The sequence below is a fragment of the Hemiscyllium ocellatum genome, unplaced genomic scaffold (genome assembly GCF_020745735.1).
Source record: "Hemiscyllium ocellatum isolate sHemOce1 unplaced genomic scaffold, sHemOce1.pat.X.cur. scaffold_532_pat_ctg1, whole genome shotgun sequence".
NCBI lineage: Eukaryota > Metazoa > Chordata > Chondrichthyes > Orectolobiformes > Hemiscylliidae > Hemiscyllium > Hemiscyllium ocellatum.
Genome location: NW_026869102.1, coordinates 297,639 through 319,697, shown reverse-complemented (window position 1 = coordinate 319,697; position 22,059 = coordinate 297,639). Strand labels below are relative to the sequence as shown.

The 22,059-nt window shown below is 57.1% G+C and overlaps 1 protein-coding gene across 1 annotated transcript in view; it reads left to right on the top strand.

Moving 5' to 3' along the window:
* ino80e (INO80 complex subunit E) overlaps window positions 1-22,059 on the top strand; it is a 28,137-nt gene that overhangs the window by 909 nt on the left and 5,169 nt on the right. Inside the window, exons 2-4 of the mRNA XM_060823301.1 lie at window positions 6-58; window positions 413-488; window positions 10,870-10,993. Of these exons, the coding sequence (XP_060679284.1) occupies window positions 6-58; window positions 413-488; window positions 10,870-10,993 (253 nt within the window). The remainder of the gene's footprint in view (window positions 1-5; window positions 59-412; window positions 489-10,869; window positions 10,994-22,059) is intronic.

Here is a 22,059-nt window from a genome sequence, read left to right as displayed (position 1 = left end):
CCCAGTTTCCTGCTGGATCGGTTGCTGCAATATGAGAATGTTGTTGATGAATCCTCTGGTAAGTTCAGACTCTCGCTGTGGTGGGATTCGGGGGTTTTTTCGAGGAGGGTGTGATGTTGCGAGGGAGGGGGCGTGTTGGGGCTGATTCACTTTGGAAGAGGCCATTCGCTCCCTCCCCCAGTCACTGCTGGAAGTTATTGTTCCGTTCAGACCTTTTCCCACTTTTACGGTTCACTCTGTTCCTCACCCCTGCTCCCAGCTCCCCTTCCTCCGCTCTGCTCCATATCCCCCACCCTCGGCTGTACTCTTCCCCCACAACCCCTCCCATTCCATCCGCCACCAGTGCCCCTCCTCTCTCCCCTCCCCCACACTGTAGCTCTCTGTAAACTCTGACATTTCCACATCCTTACAGATTCGGGAGCGACTGCCTCATCGGAAAACAGCGAGTGTGAGGGTCCGAAGCCTCTAGACACCCCCGTCCTGAAGAAGTGAGTACCACTGTCCTGGAATCGCCCTGTGCTCTGTCTGCTCGGGGTGTCTGGGGGAGCGGGGTCAGGGTTGGATGGGTTAGGGAGCAGGGTCCGGGTCCAATGGGTGTTGGTGACGCAGGGTCATCAGCTGGAGGGTTAGGGTCAGAGTGCGGGAGGGGAGGAGGAGCTGGGGTGGGGGCAGGATCAGGATCCAGGAGAGGTGAGGATCAGGCTCCAAGGGGAATTGGAGCTGGGGGTCAGGGCGGGGTCTGGGGGGGGGGGGGTCGGGGGAGTGGGGAGAGTGGGAGGCGGAGAGGGGGCACTGGGGGGCGTGGGGGTTGGGGTCGGGGGACGGGGGAGGGGGTGGGGTCGGGGCATTGGGGGGGAGTGGGGGGTGGGGTCGGGGGTGTGGGGGGTGGAGCCGGAGCACTGGGGGGGGAGTGGGGGGGTGGGGTCGGGGACTGGGGGGAGGGGGGTGGGGTCGGGGCATTGGGGGGGGGGTGGGGTCGGGGTGTGGGGGGTGGAGCCGGAGCACTGGGGTGGAGTGGGGGAGTGGGGACGGGGGGGAGTGGGGGAGGGGTCGGGGGACGGGGGGGGTGGGGTCCGGGGGAGTGGGGGGTGGGGTCGGGGGGAGTGGGGGGTGGGGTCGGGGGCTGGGGGGAGTGGGGGGTGGGGTCGGGGCACTAGGGGGGAGTGGGGGGAGCGGTCGGGGCACTAGGGGGGAGTGGGGGGAGGGGTCGGGGCACTGGGGGGGAGTGGGGGGAGGGGTCGGGGCACTGGGGGGGAGTGGGGGGGTGGGGTGGCGTCGGGGGCTGGGGGGAGAGTGGGGGGGGTGGGTTCGGGGCACTGGGGGGTGGGGTCGGGGCACTGGGGGGGAGTGGGGGTTGGCGTCGGGGCACCTGGGGGGAGTGGGGGAGGGGTCGGGGCACCTGGGGGGAGTGGGGGGTGGGTTCGGGGCACCTGGGGGGAGTGGGGGGTGGGTTCGGGGCACTGGGGGTGGGGTCGGGGCACTGGGGGGGAGTGGGGGTTGGCGTCGGGGGGCTGGGGGGAGTGGGGGGGTGGGGTCGGGGCACCTGGGGGGAGTGGGGGGTGGGGTCGGGGCACCTGGGGGGAGTGGGGGGTGGGGTCGGGGCACCTGGGGGGAGTGGGGGAGGGGTCGGGGCCTGGGGGGAGTGGGGGGTGGCGTCGGGGCACCTGGGGGGAGTGGGGGGTGGGGTCGGGGCACCTGGGGGGAGTGGGGGAGGGGTCGGGGCACCTGGGGGGAGTGGGGGGTGGCGTCGGGGGCTGGGGGGAGTGGGGGGTGGGGTCGGGGCACGGCGGGGAGTGGGGGGTGGGGTCGGGGGAGTGGGGGGTGGATTCTGTGCACTTGGGGGAGTCGGGGGGGGTGGGGTCGGTGCACGGAGTGGGGTGAGGTCGGGGCACTGGGAGGGTGGGGTCAGGGCACTGGGGAGTGGGGGGGTGGGGTCGGGGCACTGGGGGGGGAGTGGGGGGTGGGGTCAGGGAACAAGGGGGGTGGGGTCGGGGCACGGGGGGAGTGGGGGGGTGGGGTCGGGGCACGGGGGGAGTGGGGGTTGGGGTCAGGGGACTGGGGGGGGGGGGGGAGTGGGGGTGGGGTCAGTCCTGGGTGAGCGGGGTCAGGGTCTGGGTGTGTACAGACGGTGTCATGGTACGGTCAGGACCGTGAACCAGGGGGAGGTGGTTGGGACAGTAACCCATTCCCCTCTGATCCTGGTCAGTAATTGGGACAGTGTTATATTCCCCTCCGATCCTGGTCAGTAATTGGGACAGTGACCCATTCCTCACCGATCCTGGTCAGTAATTGGGACAGTGACCATTCCTCACCGATCCTGGTCAGTAATTGGGACAGTGTTATATTCCCCTCCGATCCTGGTCAGTAATTGGGACAGTGACCCATTCCTCACCGATCCTGGTCAGTAATTGGGACAGTGACCCATTCCTCACCGATCCTGGTCAGTAATTGGGACAGTGACCCATTCCTCACCGATCCTGGTCAGTAATTGGGACAGTGACCCATTCCTCACCGATCCTGGTCAGTAATTGGGACAGTGTTATATTCCTCACCGATCCTGGTCAGTAATTGGGACAGTGATCCATTCCTCACCGATCCTGGTCAGTAATTGGGACAGTGACCCATTCCTCACCGATCCTGGTCAGTAATTGGGACAGTGACCCATTCCTCACCGATCCTGGTCAGTAATTGGGACAGTGATCCATTCCTCACCGATCCTGGTCAGTAATTGGGACAGTGTTATATTCCTCACCGATCCTGGTCAGTAATTGGGACAGTGACCCATTCCTCACCGATCCTGGTCAGTAATTGGGACAGTGACCCATTCCTCACCGATCCTGGTCAGTAATTGGGACAGTGTTATATTCCTCACCGATCCTGGTCAGTAATTGGGACAGTGATCCATTCCTCACCGATCCTGGTCAGTAATTGGGACAGTGACCCATTCCTCACCGATCCTGGTCAGTAATTGGGACAGTGATCCATTCCTCACCGATCCTGGTCAGTAATTGGGACAGTGTTATATTCCTCACCGATCCTGGTCAGTAATTGGGACAGTAACCCATTCCTCACCGATCCTGGTCAGTAATTGGGACAGTGACCCATTCCTCACCGATCCTGGTCAGTAATTGGGACAGTGACCCATTCCTCACCGATCCTGGTCAGTAATTGGGACAGTGACCCATTCCCCTCCGATCCTGGTCAGTAATTGGGACAGTGACCCATTCCTCACCGATCCTGGTCAGTAATTGGGACAGTGTTATATTCCTCACCGATCCTGGTCAGTAATTGGGACAGTAACCCATTCCTCACCGATCCTGGTCAGTAATTGGGACAGTGTTATATTCCTCACCGATCCTGGTCAGTAATTGGGACAGTAACCCATTCCTCACGATCCTGGTCAGTAATTGGGACAGTGTTATATTCCTCACCGATCCTGGTCAGTAATTGGGACAGTGACCCATTCCCCTCCGATCCTGGTCAGTAATTGGGACAGTGACCCATTCCCCTCCGATCCTGGTCAGTAATTGGGACAGTGACCCATTCCTCACCGATCCTGGTCAGTAATTGGGACAGTGACCCATTCCCCTCCGATCCTGGTCAGTAATTGGGACAGTGTTATATTCCTCACCGATCCTGGTCAGTAATTGGGACAGTGACCCATTCCTCACCGATCCTGGTCAGTAATTGGGACAGTGTTATATTCCTCACCGATCCTGGTCAGTAATTGGGACAGTGACCCATTCCTCACCGATCCTGGTCAGTAATTGGGACAGTGACCCATTCCTCACCGATCCTGGTCAGTAATTGGGACAGTGACCCATTCCTCACCGATCCTGGTCAGTAATTGGGACAGTGACCCATTCCTCACCGATCCTGGTCAGTAATTGGGACAGTGACCCATTCCTCACCGATCCTGGTCAGTAATTGGGACAGTGACCCATTCCTCACCGATCCTGGTCAGTAATTGGGACAGTGACCCATTCCTCACCGATCCTGGTCAGTAATTGGGACAGTGACCCATTCCTCACCGATCCTGGTCAGTAATTGGGACAGTGACCCATTCCTCACCGATCCTGGTCAGTAATTGGGACAGTGACCCATTCCTCACCGATCCTGGTCAGTAATTGGGACAGTGACCCATTCCTCACCGATCCTGGTCAGTAATTGGGACAGTGACCCATTCCTCACCGATCCTGGTCAGTAATTGGGACAGTGACCCATTCCTCACCGATCCTGGTCAGTAATTGGGACAGTGACCCATTCCTCACCGATCCTGGTCAGTAATTGGGACAGTGTTATATTCCTCACCGATCCTGGTCAGTAATTGGGACAGTGACCCATTCCTCACCGATCCTGGTCAGTAATTGGGACAGTGACCCATTCCTCACCGATCCTGGTCAGTAATTGGGACAGTGTTATATTCCTCACCGATCCTGGTCAGTAATTGGGACAGTGACCCATTCCTCACCGATCCTGGTCAGTAATTGGGACAGTGACCCATTCCTCACCGATCCTGGTCAGTAATTGGGACAGTGACCCATTCCTCACCGATCCTGGTCAGTAATTGGGACAGTGTTATATTCCTCACCGATCCTGGTCAGTAATTGGGACAGTGTTATATTCCTCACCGATCCTGGTCAGTAATTGGGACAGTGATCCATTCCTCACCGATCCTGGTCAGTAATTGGGACAGTGACCCATTCCTCACCGATCCTGGTCAGTAATTGGGACAGTGATCCATTCCTCACCGATCCTGGTCAGTAATTGGGACAGTGACCCATTCCTCACCGATCCTGGTCAGTAATTGGGACAGTAACCCATTCCTCACCGATCCTGGTCAGTAATTGGGACAGTGACCCATTCCTCACCGATCCTGGTCAGTAATTGGGACAGTGACCCATTCCTCACCGATCCTGGTCAGTAATTGGGACAGTGACCCATTCCTCACCGATCCTGGTCAGTAATTGGGACAGTGACCCATTCCCCTCCGATCCTGGTCAGTAATTGGGACAGTGTTATATTCCTCACCGATCCTGGTCAGTAATTGGGACAGTGTTATATTCCTCACCGATCCTGGTCAGTAATTGGGACAGTGTTATATTCCTCACCGATCCTGGTCAGTAATTGGGACAGTGATCCATTCCTCACCGATCCTGGTCAGTAATTGGGACAGTGACCCATTCCTCACCGATCCTGGTCAGTAATTGGGACAGTGATCCATTCCTCACCGATCCTGGTCAGTAATTGGGACAGTGACCCATTCCTCACCGATCCTGGTCAGTAATTGGGACAGTAACCCATTCCTCACCGATCCTGGTCAGTAATTGGGACAGTGTTATATTCCTCACCGATCCTGGTCAGTAATTGGGACAGTGACCCATTCCTCACCGATCCTGGTCAGTAATTGGGACAGTGACCCATTCCCCTCCGATCCTGGTCAGTAATTGGGACAGTGACCCATTCCTCACCGATCCTGGTCAGTAATTGGGACAGTGACCCATTCCCCTCCGATCCTGGTCAGTAATTGGGACAGTGTTTTATTCCTCACCGATCCTGGTCAGTAATTGGGACAGTGACCCATTCCTCACCGATCCTGGTCAGTAATTGGGACAGTGTTATATTCCTCACCGATCCTGGTCAGTAATTGGGACAGTGACCCATTCCTCACCGATCCTGGTCAGTAATTGGGACAGTGACCCATTCCTCACCGATCCTGGTCAGTAATTGGGACAGTGACCCATTCCTCACCGATCCTGGTCAGTAATTGGGACAGTGATCCATTCCTCACCGATCCTGGTCAGTAATTGGGACAGTGACCCATTCCTCACCGATCCTGGTCAGTAATTGGGACAGTAACCCATTCCTCACCGATCCTGGTCAGTAATTGGGACAGTGACCCATTCCTCACCGATCCTGGTCAGTAATTGGGACAGTGACCCATTCCTCACCGATCCTGGTCAGTAATTGGGACAGTGACCCATTCCTCACCGATCCTGGTCAGTAATTGGGACAGTGACCCATTCCCCTCCGATCCTGGTCAGTAATTGGGACAGTGTTATATTCCTCACCGATCCTGGTCAGTAATTGGGACAGTGTTATATTCCTCACCGATCCTGGTCAGTAATTGGGACAGTGTTATATTCCTCACCGATCCTGGTCAGTAATTGGGACAGTGATCCATTCCTCACCGATCCTGGTCAGTAATTGGGACAGTGACCCATTCCTCACCGATCCTGGTCAGTAATTGGGACAGTGATCCATTCCTCACCGATCCTGGTCAGTAATTGGGACAGTGACCCATTCCTCACCGATCCTGGTCAGTAATTGGGACAGTGTTATATTCCTCACCGATCCTGGTCAGTAATTGGGACAGTGACCCATTCCTCACCGATCCTGGTCAGTAATTGGGACAGTGACCCATTCCCCTCCGATCCTGGTCAGTAATTGGGACAGTGACCCATTCCTCACCGATCCTGGTCAGTAATTGGGACAGTGACCCATTCCCCTCCGATCCTGGTCAGTAATTGGGACAGTGTTTTATTCCTCACCGATCCTGGTCAGTAATTGGGACAGTGACCCATTCCTCACCGATCCTGGTCAGTAATTGGGACAGTGTTATATTCCTCACCGATCCTGGTCAGTAATTGGGACAGTGACCCATTCCTCACCGATCCTGGTCAGTAATTGGGACAGTGACCCATTCCTCACCGATCCTGGTCAGTAATTGGGACAGTGACCCATTCCTCACCGATCCTGGTCAGTAATTGGGACAGTGACCCATTCCTCACCGATCCTGGTCAGTAATTGGGACAGTGACCCATTCCTCACCGATCCTGGTCAGTAATTGGGACAGTGACCCATTCCTCACCGATCTTGGTCAGTAATTGGGACAGTGACCCATTCCTCACCGATCCTGGTCAGTAATTGGGACAGTGACCCATTCCTCACCGATCCTGGTCAGTAATTGGGACAGTGACCCATTCCTCACCGATCCTGGTCAGTAATTGGGACAGTGACCCATTCCTCACCGATCCTGGTCAGTAATTGGGACAGTGACCCATTCCTCACCGATCCTGGTCAGTAATTGGGACAGTGACCCATTCCTCACCGATCCTGGTCAGTAATTGGGACAGTGATCCATTCCTCACCGATCCTGGTCAGTAATTGGGACAGTGTTATATTCCTCACCGATCCTGGTCAGTAATTGGGACAGTGACCCATTCCTCACCGATCCTGGTCAGTAATTGGGACAGTGACCCATTCCTCACCGATCCTGGTCAGTAATTGGGACAGTGACCCATTCCTCACCGATCCTGGTCAGTAATTGGGACAGTGTTATATTCCTCACCGATCCTGGTCAGTAATTGGGACAGTGTTATATTCCTCACCGATCCTGGTCAGTAATTGGGACAGTGATCCATTCCTCACCGATCCTGGTCAGTAATTGGGACAGTGACCCATTCCTCACCGATCCTGGTCAGTAATTGGGACAGTGATCCATTCCTCACCGATCCTGGTCAGTAATTGGGACAGTGACCCATTCCTCACCGATCCTGGTCAGTAATTGGGACAGTGACCCATTCCTCACCGATCCTGGTCAGTAATTGGGACAGTGACCCATTCCTCACCGATCCTGGTCAGTAATTGGGACAGTGACCCATTCCTCACCGATCCTGGTCAGTAATTGGGACAGTGACCCATTCCTCACCGATCCTGGTCAGTAATTGGGACAGTGACCCATTCCTCACCGATCCTGGTCAGTAATTGGGACAGTGACCCATTCCTCACCGATCCTGGTCAGTAATTGGGACAGTGACCCATTCCTCACCGATCCTGGTCAGTAATTGGGACAGTGACCCATTCCTCACCGATCCTGGTCAGTAATTGGGACAGTGACCCATTCCTCACCGATCCTGGTCAGTAATTGGGACAGTGACCCATTCCCCTCCGATCCTGGTCAGTAATTGGGACAGTGTTATATTCCTCACCGATCCTGGTCAGTAATTGGGACAGTGTTATATTCCTCACCGATCCTGGTCAGTAATTGGGACAGTGATCCATTCCTCACCGATCCTGGTCAGTAATTGGGACAGTGACCCATTCCTCACCGATCTTGGTCAGTAATTGGGACAGTGACCCATTCCTCACCGATCCTGGTCAGTAATTGGGACAGTGATCCATTCCTCACCGATCCTGGTCAGTAATTGGGACAGTGTTATATTCCTCACCGATCCTGGTCAGTAATTGGGACAGTAACCCATTCCTCACCGATCCTGGTCAGTAATTGGGACAGTGACCCATTCCTCACCGATCCTGGTCAGTAATTGGGACAGTGACCCATTCCTCACCGATCCTGGTCAGTAATTGGGACAGTGACCCATTCCTCACCGATCCTGGTCAGTAATTGGGACAGTGACCCATTCCCCTCCGATCCTGGTCAGTAATTGGGACAGTGACCCATTCCTCACCGATCCTGGTCAGTAATTGGGACAGTGTTATATTCCTCACCGATCCTGGTCAGTAATTGGGACAGTGACCCATTCCTCACCGATCCTGGTCAGTAATTGGGACAGTGTTATATTCCTCACCGATCCTGGTCAGTAATTGGGACAGTGACCCATTCCTCACCGATCCTGGTCAGTAATTGGGACAGTGACCCATTCCCCTCCGATCCTGGTCAGTAATTGGGACAGTGACCCATTCCTCACCGATCCTGGTCAGTAATTGGGACAGTGACCCATTCCCCTCCGATCCTGGTCAGTAATTGGGACAGTGTTATATTCCTCACCGATCCTGGTCAGTAATTGGGACAGTGACCAATTCCTCACCGATCCTGGTCAGTAATTGGGACAGTGTTATATTCCTCACCGATCCTGGTCAGTAATTGGGACAGTGACCCATTCCTCACCGATCCTGGTCAGTAATTGGGACAGTGACCCATTCCTCACCGATCCTGGTCAGTAATTGGGACAGTGACCCATTCCTCACCGATCCTGGTCAGTAATTGGGACAGTGACCCATTCCTCACCGATCCTGGTCAGTAATTGGGACAGTGACCCATTCCTCACCGATCCTGGTCAGTAATTGGGACAGTGACCCATTCCTCACCGATCCTGGTCAGTAATTGGGACAGTGACCCATTCCTCACCGATCCTGGTCAGTAATTGGGACAGTGACCCATTCCTCACCGATCCTGGTCAGTAATTGGGACAGTGACCCATTCCTCACCGATCCTGGTCAGTAATTGGGACAGTGTTATATTCCTCACCGATCCTGGTCAGTAATTGGGACAGTGTTATATTCCTCACCGATCCTGGTCAGTAATTGGGACAGTGACCCATTCCTCACCGATCCTGGTCAGTAATTGGGACAGTGACCCATTCCTCACCGATCCTGGTCAGTAATTGGGACAGTGTTATATTCCTCACCGATCCTGGTCAGTAATTGGGACAGTGACCCATTCCTCACCGATCCTGGTCAGTAATTGGGACAGTGACCCATTCCTCACCGATCCTGGTCAGTAATTGGGACAGTGACCCATTCCTCACCGATCCTGGTCAGTAATTGGGACAGTGATCCATTCCTCACCGATCCTGGTCAGTAATTGGGACAGTGTTATATTCCTCACCAATCCTGGTCAGTAATTGGGACAGTGACCCATTCCTCACCGATCCTGGTCAGTAATTGGGACAGTGTTATATTCCTCACCGATCCTGGTCAGTAATTGGGACAGTGTTATATTCCTCACCGATCCTGGTCAGTAATTGGGACAGTGTTATATTCCTCACCGATCCTGGTCAGTAATTGGGACAGTGATCCATTCCTCACCGATCCTGGTCAGTAATTGGGACAGTGACCCATTCCTCACCGATCCTGGTCAGTAATTGGGACAGTGATCCATTCCTCACCGATCCTGGTCAGTAATTGGGACAGTGACCCATTCCTCACCGATCCTGGTCAGTAATTGGGACAGTAACCCATTCCTCACCGATCCTGGTCAGTAATTGGGACAGTGACCCATTCCTCACCGATCCTGGTCAGTAATTGGGACAGTGACCCATTCCTCACCGATCCTGGTCAGTAATTGGGACAGTGACCCATTCCTCACCGATCCTGGTCAGTAATTGGGACAGTGACCCATTCCCCTCCGATCCTGGTCAGTAATTGGGACAGTGACCCATTCCCCTCCGATCCTGGTCAGTAATTGGGACAGTGTTATATTCCTCACCGATCCTGGTCAGTAATTGGGACAGTGACCCATTCCTCACCGATCCTGGTCAGTAATTGGGACAGTGTTATATTCCTCACCGATCCTGGTCAGTAATTGGGACAGTGTTATATTCCTCACCGATCCTGGTCAGTAATTGGGACAGTGACCCATTCCTCACCGATCCTGGTCAGTAATTGGGACAGTGACCCATTCCTCACCGATCCTGGTCAGTAATTGGGACAGTGACCCATTCCTCACCGATCCTGGTCAGTAATTGGGACAGTGACCCATTCCTCACCGATCCTGGTCAGTAATTGGGACAGTGACCCATTCCTCACTGATCCTGGTCAGTAATTGGGACAGTGTTATATTCCTCACCGATCCTGGTCAGTAATTGGGACAGTGACCCATTCCTCACCGATCCTGGTCAGTAATTGGGACAGTGTTATATTCCTCACCGATCCTGGTCAGTAATTGGGACAGTGATCCATTCCTCACCGATCCTGGTCAGTAATTGGGACAGTGATCCATTCCTCACCGATCCTGGTCAGTAATTGGGACAGTGACCCATCCCTCACCGATCCTGGTCAGTAATTGGGACAGTGATCCATTCCTCTCTGATCGTGGTCAGTGATTCTCCTGCTGTTCCCTCTCAGGAAGAGAAGTCCCCAGCTCGGAGGTTCTGCGTCTCCTTCACCATCCTCACTGACCCTGCAGCCCACCTTGGCATATCCGCACTCTCAAACTCCAACTCCAACTCAGTCTCCGTACCTCAGCTCGGTGAGTGGATCTCGGTGCTTGTGTGGCAGGTGATGGGGGTAACAGGCTGGGGCTGAGTTAGGGATGAGCCATCGTATTGGTAGGGCTTGTGTTGGTCTCGGATCGGTTCCAGGGACTACCATCTTGCTGTGTTTGTCAGAGAGATGTCTGACCTCCAACAACCGGACCCATTTCCCAATGTGTCAAGGATGACTCCAACCAGTGCAGAGTTTGTCCCTCGCCCCACCCTCCCCCCGATACCCACTGATTCCAGTTTTCCCAGGGCTCCTTGATGCTACAGTCAGTCAAGTGCTACCTCGATGTCCAGGGATATCCTGCCCCTGTTTCCCTCTGGAATTCAGCTCGTTTGTCCATGTTTGAACCAAGGTTGTCATTAAATCAGGTGCTGAGTGACCTTGGGGAAACCCAAACTGGGCGTCGCTGAACAGGTCATTGCTGAGCATGGACTTGCTTTAGATTAGATCAGATTCACTACAGTGTGGAAACAGGCCCTTCAGCCCAACAGGTCTACACCAACCCTCTGGAGAGCAACCCACCCAGACCCATTCCCCTACATTAACTCCTGACTAATGCACCTAACGCTACGGGCAATTTATCATGGCCGATCCACCCTAACCTGCACATCTTTGGACTGTGGGAGGAAACCGGAGCACCCAGAGGAAACCCACGCAGACACGGGGAAACTGTGCAAACCCCACACAGACAGTTGCCTGAGGTGGGAATCGAACCCACTGTGCCGCCCTGATGATCGATGGGACAGTAATTGGCCAGGTTGGGTTTGTCATGTTTTTTTTTTATGTACAGAACATACCTGGGCACTTTTCCACATTGTCGAGTAGACGCCGGTGTTGTAACTGTACTGGAAGAGCTTGACTCTGGGAAGCTGCACGTTCTGGAACACAAGCCTTCAGTCCTATTGCTGGAATGTTGTCAGGGCCCATAGCCTTTGCAGTATCCAGCCCTTTCACAGTATCATGTGGAGTGAATCAAGTTGGCTGAGAACTGTGATGGTGGGGCCCACGGGATGACGCTGAGATGGATTGGCCACTTCAGGTTAACGTTGTGATGGTCTCTTCCATGTTGGGGTGGGGGCAGTTCCAAAATAACAGCTTATTTTTAAGGTGAGAGGAGAAAGTTTTAAAAAGGGCAATGTTTTTATACAGCGGGTGATACGTGTGTGGAACGACTTGCCAGAGGAAGTGGTCAAGTCACCGTGTTTAAAAGGGTGTATGAATAAGAAACACGTGGAAGGATGTGGGTCAAGCGCAGGACAAGTTGTTTGGTTCGGATATGGTCTGTGTGGACTACTTAGACCAAAGGCATCAAGATCAAAGAGTGGTGCTGGAAAAGCACAGCTGGTCAGGCAGCATCCGAGGAGCAGGAGAGTCAGCGCTCACATTCCTGATGAAGAGTTTATGCTCGAAATGTCGACTCTCCTGCTCTCTCGGATGCTGCCTGACTGGCTGTGCTTTTCCAGCACCACACGTTTTGACTTTAATCTCTGGCATCTTCAGTTTTCATTTCCTCCCTATTTAGACCCAAGGGTCTGCTTCCCTGCTGCATGACTCCCGTAACTCGAGGATGGGCTATTTGTGGAGCCACCTCCTGCTGGGAGTTGTTTAATTGTCCACCACCATTCACCGGATGTGGCAGGACTGCAGAGCTTAGATCTGATCGGTTTGTTAAGGGATCACTGGTCACTGTATACTACTGGCATGAGTGGTCCTGATTGATAGCTTCGGGAAGGCATGATGGCTCAGGGGGTTAGCATTACTGCCTCTCAGCGCCAGGGACCTGGGTTCGATTCCACCCTGGGTAACTGTCTGTGTGGAATTTGCACATTCTTCCCATGTCTATGTGGGATTTCCTTCGGGTGCTCCGGTTTCATCCCACAGTCTAAAGATGTTTGGGCTAGGTGGATTGGCCGTGGGAAATTTCTCCACAATGTCCAGGGATATGCAGGTTGGGGTGGATTGGCCGTGGGAAATGCAGAGTTACATGGATAGGGTAGGGGGATGGAATACTCTTTGGAAAGTTGGAGTGGACTCGATGGGCTGAATGGCCTGCTTTCACACCGTAGGGATTGTATGACTCACCAGGTTGACACCTCATCTTTAGGTCTGGCTGCTGCTGCTGCTGCTGCTGCTGCTGGGATCCCCTCCTGCACTCTCCATTGAACCAGGGCTGAGCCCCTGGTAACGGTTTAGTGGAGGATATGCCAGGCCATGAGGTTGTAGACTGTGCTGGAGAACAGTGCTGCTGCTGTTAATGGCCCACAGCGCCTCATGGGTGCTAGTTCTGTTTGAAGCCTGTCCCATTTAGCGCGGTGATAGTGACACACAACATGATGGAGATTATTCTCAGTGTGAAAGTGGGATTTTTGTATCCACAAGGACTGTGCGGGTGGTTACTCTTACCGATACTGTCAGGGACAGATACATCTGCAGCCGGCAGAGAATGTTTTCCCTCTTGTTGGTTCCCTCACCACCTGCCGCAGACCCAGTCGAGCAGCTCCGTCCTTTAGGACCCGACCAGCTCCATCAGTAATTGAAATCCCCCACCCAGAGCACATTCTGTGCCCTTAATTGTTAAGTTCTTTTACTCATGAGGTTCTTACACACACGATGCAACTGCAACACACCAATTTCTGTGAAAAAGCAACAAAATTTATTAAACACACGACAGTACAGGTTTTCTGGGGGATCCTTTAGCGCACACCTCGCAGAGTTTACAGGGTCATGGCATAAAGCCCTCTCAACAAAGGAAACAGTTTACGTTTATAAAAGCTTGGACAAGCAAGGTGACACCCCCCCTCCCTGTAACCCCCCACCCCACACACACACACACACACACACATATATATATATATATATATAATACACGCACACATGTCCCACCCCGGACCCTGGCGTGGGAGGTTGAGTCAAAGTGAGGCACATCCCCTTTATACGGGTCAGTTGGCAATGCTAACAGATACACTGGCCAGTCCCCCACAGTCACATACCACTGAAGACAACCCCCAGTTACTCTCAGTCACACATTACCCCAGGGACAATGGCAGAATGAGCTCATCCTCAGAGATAATGTCAATGCTAATGCCCTAATCCTAGGGCTTAGTTTCTTTCCCCGAGACAATACAGGCACAACATACTTCAGGCCAGGAGGCATTTCTCAATCAAGGAGATTGAATTGATAGTTTAACTTGACAATAGCAGGGAAGTCATGTCTAAATGAAAGGTAAATTACAATGGATAATCATCACATTCTTTTGTGGCTTTTGTCTCCACCCAAAGACAGCGCAGTTTAACCCTTTAATATGACATTAATGTCGTATAATTTAATCTTTTAACATTACATTACTATCCTCAGTGCTTCCTCTAGGTGTTGTTCAACGTGGGGTACCATTGATCTAGCGGCAGAGGGAGGACGGTGTCTGGTTATCAGCGGCAGAGGGAGGACGGTGTCTGGTTATCAGCGGCAGAGGGAGGACGGTGTGGGGTTATCAGCGGCAGAGGGAGGACGGTGTGGGGTTATCAGCGGCAGAGGGAGGACGGTGTGGGGTTAGCAGCGGCAGAGGGAGGACGGTGTCTGGTTATCAGCGGTAGAGGGAGGACGGTGTGGGGTTATCAGCGGCAGAGGGAGGACGGTGTGGGGTTATCAGCGGCAGAGGGAGGACGGTGTGGGGTTATCAGCGGCAGAGGGAGGACGGTGTCTGGTTATCAGCGGCAGAGGGAGGACGGTGTGGGGTTATCAGCGGCAGAGGGAGGACGGTGTGGGGTTATCAGCGGCAGAGGGAGGACGGTGTGGGGTTATCAGCGGCAGAGGGAGGACGGTGTGGGGTTATCAGCGGCAGAGGGAGGACGGTGTGGGGTTATCAGCGGCAGAGGGAGGACGGTGTGGGGTTATCAGCGGCAGAGGGAGGACGGTGTGGGGTTATCAGCGGCAGAGGGAGGACGGTGTCTGGTTATCAGCGGCAGAAGGAGGACGGTGTGGGATTATCAGCGGCAGAGGGAGGACGGTGTCTGGTTATCAGCGGCAGAGGGAGGACGGTGTGGGATTATCAGCAGCAGAGGGAGGACGGTGTGGGGATATCAGCGGCAGAGGGAGGACGGTGTCTGGTTATCAGCGGCAGAGGGAGGACGGTGTCTGGTTATCAGCGGCAGAGGGAGGACGGTGTGGGGTTATCAGCAGCAGAGGGAGGACGGTGTGGGGTTATCAGCGGCAGAGGGAGGACGGTGTCTGGTTATCAGCAGCAGAGGGAGGACGGTGTGGGGTTATCAGCGGCAGAGGGAGGACGGTGTGGGGTTATCAGCGGCAGAGGGAGGACGGTGTGGGGTTATCAGCGGCAGAGGGAGGACGGTGTGGGGTTATCAGCGGCAGAGGGAGGACGGTGTGGGGTTATCAGCGGCAGAGGGAGGACGGTGTGGGATTATCAGCAGCAGAGGGAGGACGGTGTCTGGTTATCAGCGGCAGAGGGAGGACGGTGTGGGATTATCAGCAGCAGAGGGAGGACGGTGTGGGGATATCAGCGGCAGAGGGAGGACGGTGTGGGGTTATCAGCGGCAGAGGGAGGACGGTGTCTGGTTATCAGCGGCAGAGGGTGGACGGTGTCTGGTTATCAGCGGCAGAGGGTGGACGGTGTGGGATTATCAGCGGCAGAGGGAGGACGGTGTGGGGTTATCAGCGGCAGAGGGAGGACGGTGTGGGGTTATCAGCGGCAGAGGGAGGACGGTGTGGGGTTATCAGCGGCAGAGGGAGGACGGTGTGGGGTTATGAGCAGCAGAGGGTGGACGGTGTGGGGTTATCAGCGGCAGAGGGAGGACGGTGTGGGGTTAGCAGCAGCAGAGGGAGGACTGTGTCTGGTTATCAGCGGCAGAGGGAGGACGTTGTGGGGTTATCAGCGGCAGAGGGAGGACGGTGACTGGTTATCAGCGGCAGAGGGAGGACGGTGTCTGGTTATCAGCGGCAGAGGGAGGACGGTGTCTGGTTATCAGCGGCAGAGGGAGGACGGTGTGGGGTTATCAGCGGCAGAGGGTGGACGGTGTGGGGTTATCAGCGGCAGAGGGAGGACGGTGTGGGGTTATCAGCGGCAGAGGGAGGACGGTGCCTGTTTATCAGCGGCAGAGGGTGGACGGTGTGGGGTTATCAGCGGCAGAGGGAGGACGGTGTGGGGTTATCAGCGGCAGAGGGAGGACGGTGTGGGGTTATCAGCGGCAGAGGGAGGACGGTGTGGGGTTATCAGCGGCAGAGGGAGGACTGTGTCTGGTTATCAGCGGCAGAGGGAGGACGGTGTGGGGTTATCAGCGGCAGAGGGAGGACGGTGTCTGGTTATCAGCGGCAGAGGGAGGACGGTGTGGGGTTATCAGCCGCAGAGGGAGGACGGTGTCTGGTTATCAGCGGCAGAGGGAGGACGGTGTGGGTTATCAGCGGCAGAGGGAGGACGGTGTGGGGTTATCAGCGGCAGAGGGAGGACGGTGTCTGGTTATCAGCGGCAGAGGGTGGACGGTGTGTGGTTATCAGCGGCAGAGGGAGGACGGTGTGGGGTTATCAACCGCAGAGGGTGGACGGTGTGGGGTTATCAGCGGCAGAGGGTGGACGGTGTGGGGTTATCAGCGGCAGAGGGTGGACGGTGTGGGGTTATCAGCGGCAGAGGGTGGACGGTGTGGGGTTATCAGCGGCAGAGGGAGGACGGTGTGGGGTTATCAGCGGCAGAGGGAGGACGGTGTCTGGTTATCAGCGGCAGAGGGAGGACGGTGTGGGGTTATCAGCGGCAGAGGGAGGACGGTGTGGGGTTATCAGCGGCAGAGGGAGGACGGTGTGGGGTTATCAGCGGCAGAGGGAGGACGGTGTGGGGTTAGCAGCAGCAGAGGGAGGACGGTGTGGGGTTATCAGCGGCAGAGGGAGGACGGTGTGGGGTTATCAGCAGCAGAGGGAGGACGGTGTGGGGTTAGCAGTAGAGGGAGGACGGTGTCTGGTTATCGGCGGCAGAGGGAGGACGGTGTGGGGTTATCAGCGGCAGAGGGAGGACGGTGTCTGGTTATCAGCGGCAGAGGGTGGACGGTGTGGGGTTATCAGCGGCAGAGGGTGGACGGTGTGGGGTTATCAGCGGCAGAGGGAGGACGGTGTGGGGTTATCAGCGGCAGAGGGAGGACGGTGTGGGGTTATCAGCGGCAGAGGGAGGACGGTGTCTTGTTATCAGCGGCAGAGGGAGGACGGTGTGGGGTTATCAGCGGCAGAGGGAAGACGGTGTGGGGTTATCAGCGGCAGAGGGAAGACGGTGTCTGGTTATCAGCAGCAGAGGGAGGACGGTGTGGGGTTATCAGCCGCAGACGGAGGACGGTGTCTGGTTATCAGCGGCAGAGGGTGGACGGTGTGGGGTTATCAGCAGCAGAGGGTGGACGGTGTGGGGTTATCAGCGGCAGAGGGAGGACGGTGTGGGGTTATCAGCGGCAGAGGGAGGACGGTGTGGGGTTATCAGCGGCAGAGGGAGGACGGTGTCTTGTTATCAGCGGCAGAGGGAGGACGGTGTGGGGTTATCAGCGGCAGAGGGAAGACGGTGTGGGGTTATCAGCGGCAGAGGGAAGACGGTGTCTGGTTATCAGCAGCAGAGGGAGGACGGTGTGGGGTTATCAGCCGCAGACGGAGGACGGTGTCTGGTTATCGGCGGCAGAGGGAGGACGGTGTGGGGTTATCAGCGGCAGAGGGAGGACGGTGTCTGGTTATCAGCGGCAGAGGGAGGACGGTGTGGGGTTATCGGCGGCAGAGGGAGGACGGTGTGGGGTTATCGGCGGCAGAGGGAGGACGGTGTCTGGTTATCAGCGGCAGAGGGTGGACGGTGTCTGGTTATCAGCGGCAGAGGGAGGACGGTGTGGGGTTATCAGCGGCAGAGGGAGGACGGTGTGGGGTTATCAGCGGCAGAGAGAGGACGGTGTGGGGTTATCAGCGGCAGAGGGAGGACGGTGTGGGGTTATCAGCGGCAGAGGGAGGACGGTGTGGGGTTATCAGCGGCAGAGGGAGGACGGTGTGGGGTTATCAGCGGCAGAGGGAGGACGGTGTGGGGTTATCAGCGGCAGAGGGAGGACGGTGTGGGGTTATCAACCGCAGAGGGTGGACGGTGTGGGGTTATCAGCGGCAGAGGGTGGACGGTGTGGGGTTATCAGCGGCAGAGGGAGGACGGTGTGGGGTTATCAGCGGCAGAGGGAAGACGGTGTGGGGTTATCAGCGGCAGAGGGAGGACGGTGTGGGGATATCAGCGGCAGAGGGAGGACGGTGTGGGGTTATCAGCGGCAGAGGGAGGACGGTGTGGGGTTATCAGCGGCAGAGGGAGGACGGTGTGGGGTTATCAGCGGCAGAGGGAGGACGGTGTGGGGTTATCAGCGGCAGAGGGAGGACGGTGTCTGGTTATCAGCGGCAGAGGGTGGACGGTGTGTGGTTATCAGCGGCAGAGGGAGGACGGTGTGGGATTATCAGCGGCAGAGGGAGGGCGGTGTGGGGTTATCAGCGGCAGAGGGAGGACGGTGTGGGGTTATCAGCGGCAGAGGGAGGACGGTGTGGGGTTATCAGCGGCAGAGGGAGGACGGTGTCTGGTTATCAGCGGCAGAGGGTGGACGGTGTGTGGTTATCAGCGGCAGAGGGAGGACGGTGTGGGATTATCAGCAGCAGAGGGAGGGCGGTGTGGGGTTATCAGCGGCAGAGGGAGGACGGTGTGGGGTTAGCAGCGGCAGAGGGTGGACGGTGTGGGGTTATCAGCGGCAGAGGGTGGATGGTGTCGGGTTATCAGCGGCAGAGGGAGGACGGTGTGGGGTTAGCAGTAGAGGGAGGACGGTGTCTGGTTATCGGCGGCAGAGGGAGGACGGTGTGGGGTTATCAGCGGCAGAGGGAGGACGGTGTGGGGTTATCAGCGGCAGAGGGAGGACGGTGTGGGGTTATCAGCGGCAGAGGGAGGACGGTGTCTGGTTATCAGCGGCAGAGGGAGGACGGTGTGGGGTTATCAGCGGCAGAGGGAGGACGGTGTGGGGTTATCAGCGGCAGAGGGAGGACGGTGTGGGGTTATCAGCAGCAGAGGGAGGACGGTGTGGGGTTATCAGCGGCAGAGGGAGGACGGTGTGGGGTTATCAGCGGCAGAGGGAGGACGGTGTGGGGTTAGCAGCGGCAGAGGGAGGACGGTGTGGGGTTATCAGCGGCAGAGGGTGGACGGTGTGGGGTTATCAGCGGCAGAGGGTGGACGGTGTGGGGTTATCAGCGGCAGAGGGTGGACGGTGTGGGGTTATCAGCGGCAGAGGGTGGACGGTGTGGGGTTATCAGCGGCAGAGGGTGGACGGTGTCTGGTTATCGGCGGCAGAGGGAGGACGGTGTGGGGTTATCAGCGGCAGAGGGAGGACGGTGTGGGGTTATCAGCGGCAGAGGGAGGACGGTGTGGGGTTATCAGCGGCAGAGGGAGGACGGTGTGGGGTTATCAGCGGCAGAGGGAGGACGGTGTCTGGTTATCAGCGGCAGAGGGAGGACGGTGTGGGGTTATCGGCAGCAGAGGGAGGACGGTGTGGGGTTATCGGCGGCAGAGGGAGGACGGTGTGGGGTTATCGGCGGCAGAGGGAGGACGGTGTCTGGTTATCGGCGGCAGAGGGAGGACGGTGTGGGGTTATCGGCGGCAGAGGGAGGACGGTGTGGGGTTATCGGCGGCAGAGGGAGGGCGGTGTGGGGTTATCGGCGGCAGAGGGAGGACGGTGTGGGGTTATCGGCGGCAGAGGGAGGACGGTGTGGGGTTATCGGCGGCAGAGGGAGGACGGTGTGGGGTTATCGGCGGCAGAGGGAGGACGGTGTGGGGTTATCGGCGGCAGTGGGAGGACGGTGTGGGGTTATCGGCGGCAGAGGGAGGACGGTGTGGGGTTATCAGCGGCAGAGGGAGGACGGTGTCTGGTTATCAGCGGCAGAGGGTGGACGGTGTGTGGTTATCAGCGGCAGAGGGAGGACGGTGTGGGATAATCAGCGGCAGAGGGAGGGCGGTATGGGGCTATCAGCGGCAGAGGGAGGACGGTGTGGGGTTAGCAGCGGCAGAGGGTGGACGGTGTGGGGTTATCAGCGGCAGAGGGAGGACGGTGTGGGGTTAGCAGTAGAGGGAGGACGGTGTCTGGTTATCGGCGGCAGAGGGTGGACGGTGTGGGGTTATCAGCGGCAGAGTGTGGACGGTGTGGGGTTATCAGCGGCAGAGGGAGGACGGTGTGGGGTTAGCAGTAGAGGGAGGACGGTGTCTGGTTATCGCGGCAGAGGGAGGACGGTGTGGGGTTATCAGCGGCAGAGGGAGGACGGTGTGGGGTTATCAGCGGCAGAGGGAGGACGGTGTGGGGTTATCAGCGGCAGAGGGAGGACGGTGTGGGGTTATCAGCGGCAGAGGGAGGACGGTGTGGGGTTATCAGCGGCAGAGGGAGGACGGTGTGGGGTTATCAGCGGCAGAGGGAGGACGGTGTCTGGTTATCAGCGGCAGAGGGTGGACGGTGTGTGGTTATCAGCGGCAGAGGGAGGACGATGTGGGATTATCAGCGGCAGAGGGAGGACGATGTGGGATTATCAGCAGCAGAGGGAGGACGGTGTGGGGTTATCAGCGGCAGAGGGAGGACGGTGTGGGGTTATCAGCAGCAGAGGGAGGACGGTGTGGGGTTAGCAGTAGAGGGAGGACGGTGTCTGGTTATCGGCGGCAGAGGGAGGACGGTGTGGGGTTATCGGCGGCAGAGGGAGGACGGTGTGGGGTTATCGGCGGCAGAGGGAGGACGGTGTGGGGTTATCAGCAGCAGAGGGAGGACGGTGTGGGGTTATCAGCGGCAGAGGGAGGACGGTGTGGGGTTATCAGCAGCAGAGGGAGGACGGTGTGGGGTTAGCAGTAGAGGGAGGACGGTGTCTGGTTATCGGCGGCAGAGGGAGGACGGTGTGGGGTTATCGGCGGCAGAGGGAGGACGGTGTGGGGTTATCGGCGGCAGAGGGAGGACGGTGTGGGGTTATCGGCGGCAGTGGGAGGACGGTGTGGGGTTATCGGCGGCAGAGGGAGGACGGTGTGGGGTTATCGGCGGCAGAGGGAGGACGGTGTCTGGTTATCGGCGGCAGAGGGAGGGCGGTGTGGGGTTATCGGCGGCAGAGGGAGGACGGTGTGGGGTTATCGGCGGCAGAGGGAGGACGGTGTCTGGTTATCGGCGGCAGAGGGAGGGCGGTGTGGGGTTATCGGCGGCAGAGGGAGGGCGGTGTGGGGTTATCGGCGGCAGAGGGAGGACGGTGTGGGGTTATCGGCGGCAGAGGGAGGACGGTGTGTGGTTATCGGCGGCAGAGGAAGGACGGTGTGGGGTTATCGGCGGCAGAGGGAGGACGGTGTCTGGTTATCAGCGGCAGAGGGTGGACGGTGTGGGGTTATCAGCGGCAGAGGGAGGACGATGTGCGATTATCAGCGGCAGAGGGAGGACGGTGTGGGGTTATCAGCGGCAGAGGGAGGACGGTGTGGGGTTAGCAGCGGCAGAGGGTGGACGGTGTGGGGTTATCAGCGGCAGAGGGAGGACGGTGTGGGGTTATCAGCAGCAGAGGGAGGACGGTGTGGGGTTAGCAGTAGAGGGAGGACGGTGTCTGGTTATCGGCGGCAGAGGGAGGACGGTGTGGGGTTATCGGCGGCAGAGGGAGGACGGTGTGGGGTTATCGGCGGCAGAGGGAGGACGGTGTGGGGTTATCGGCGGCAGTGGGAGGACGGTGTGGGGTTATCGGCGGCAGAGGGAGGACGGTGTGGGGTTATCGGCGGCAGAGGGAGGACGGTGTCTGGTTATCGGCGGCAGAGGGAGGACGGTGTGTGGTTATCGGCGGCAGAGGGAGGACGGTGTGGGGTTATCGGCGGCAGAGGGAGGACGGTGTGGGGTTATCGGCGGCAGAGGGAGGACGGTGTGGGGTTATCGGCGGCAGAGGGAGGACGGTGTGGGGTTATCGGCGGCAGAGGGAGGACGGTGTGGGGTTATCAGCGGCAGAGGGAGGACGGTGTGGGGTTATCAGCGGCAGAGGGAGGACGGTGTGGGGTTATCAGCGGCAGAGGGTGGACGGTG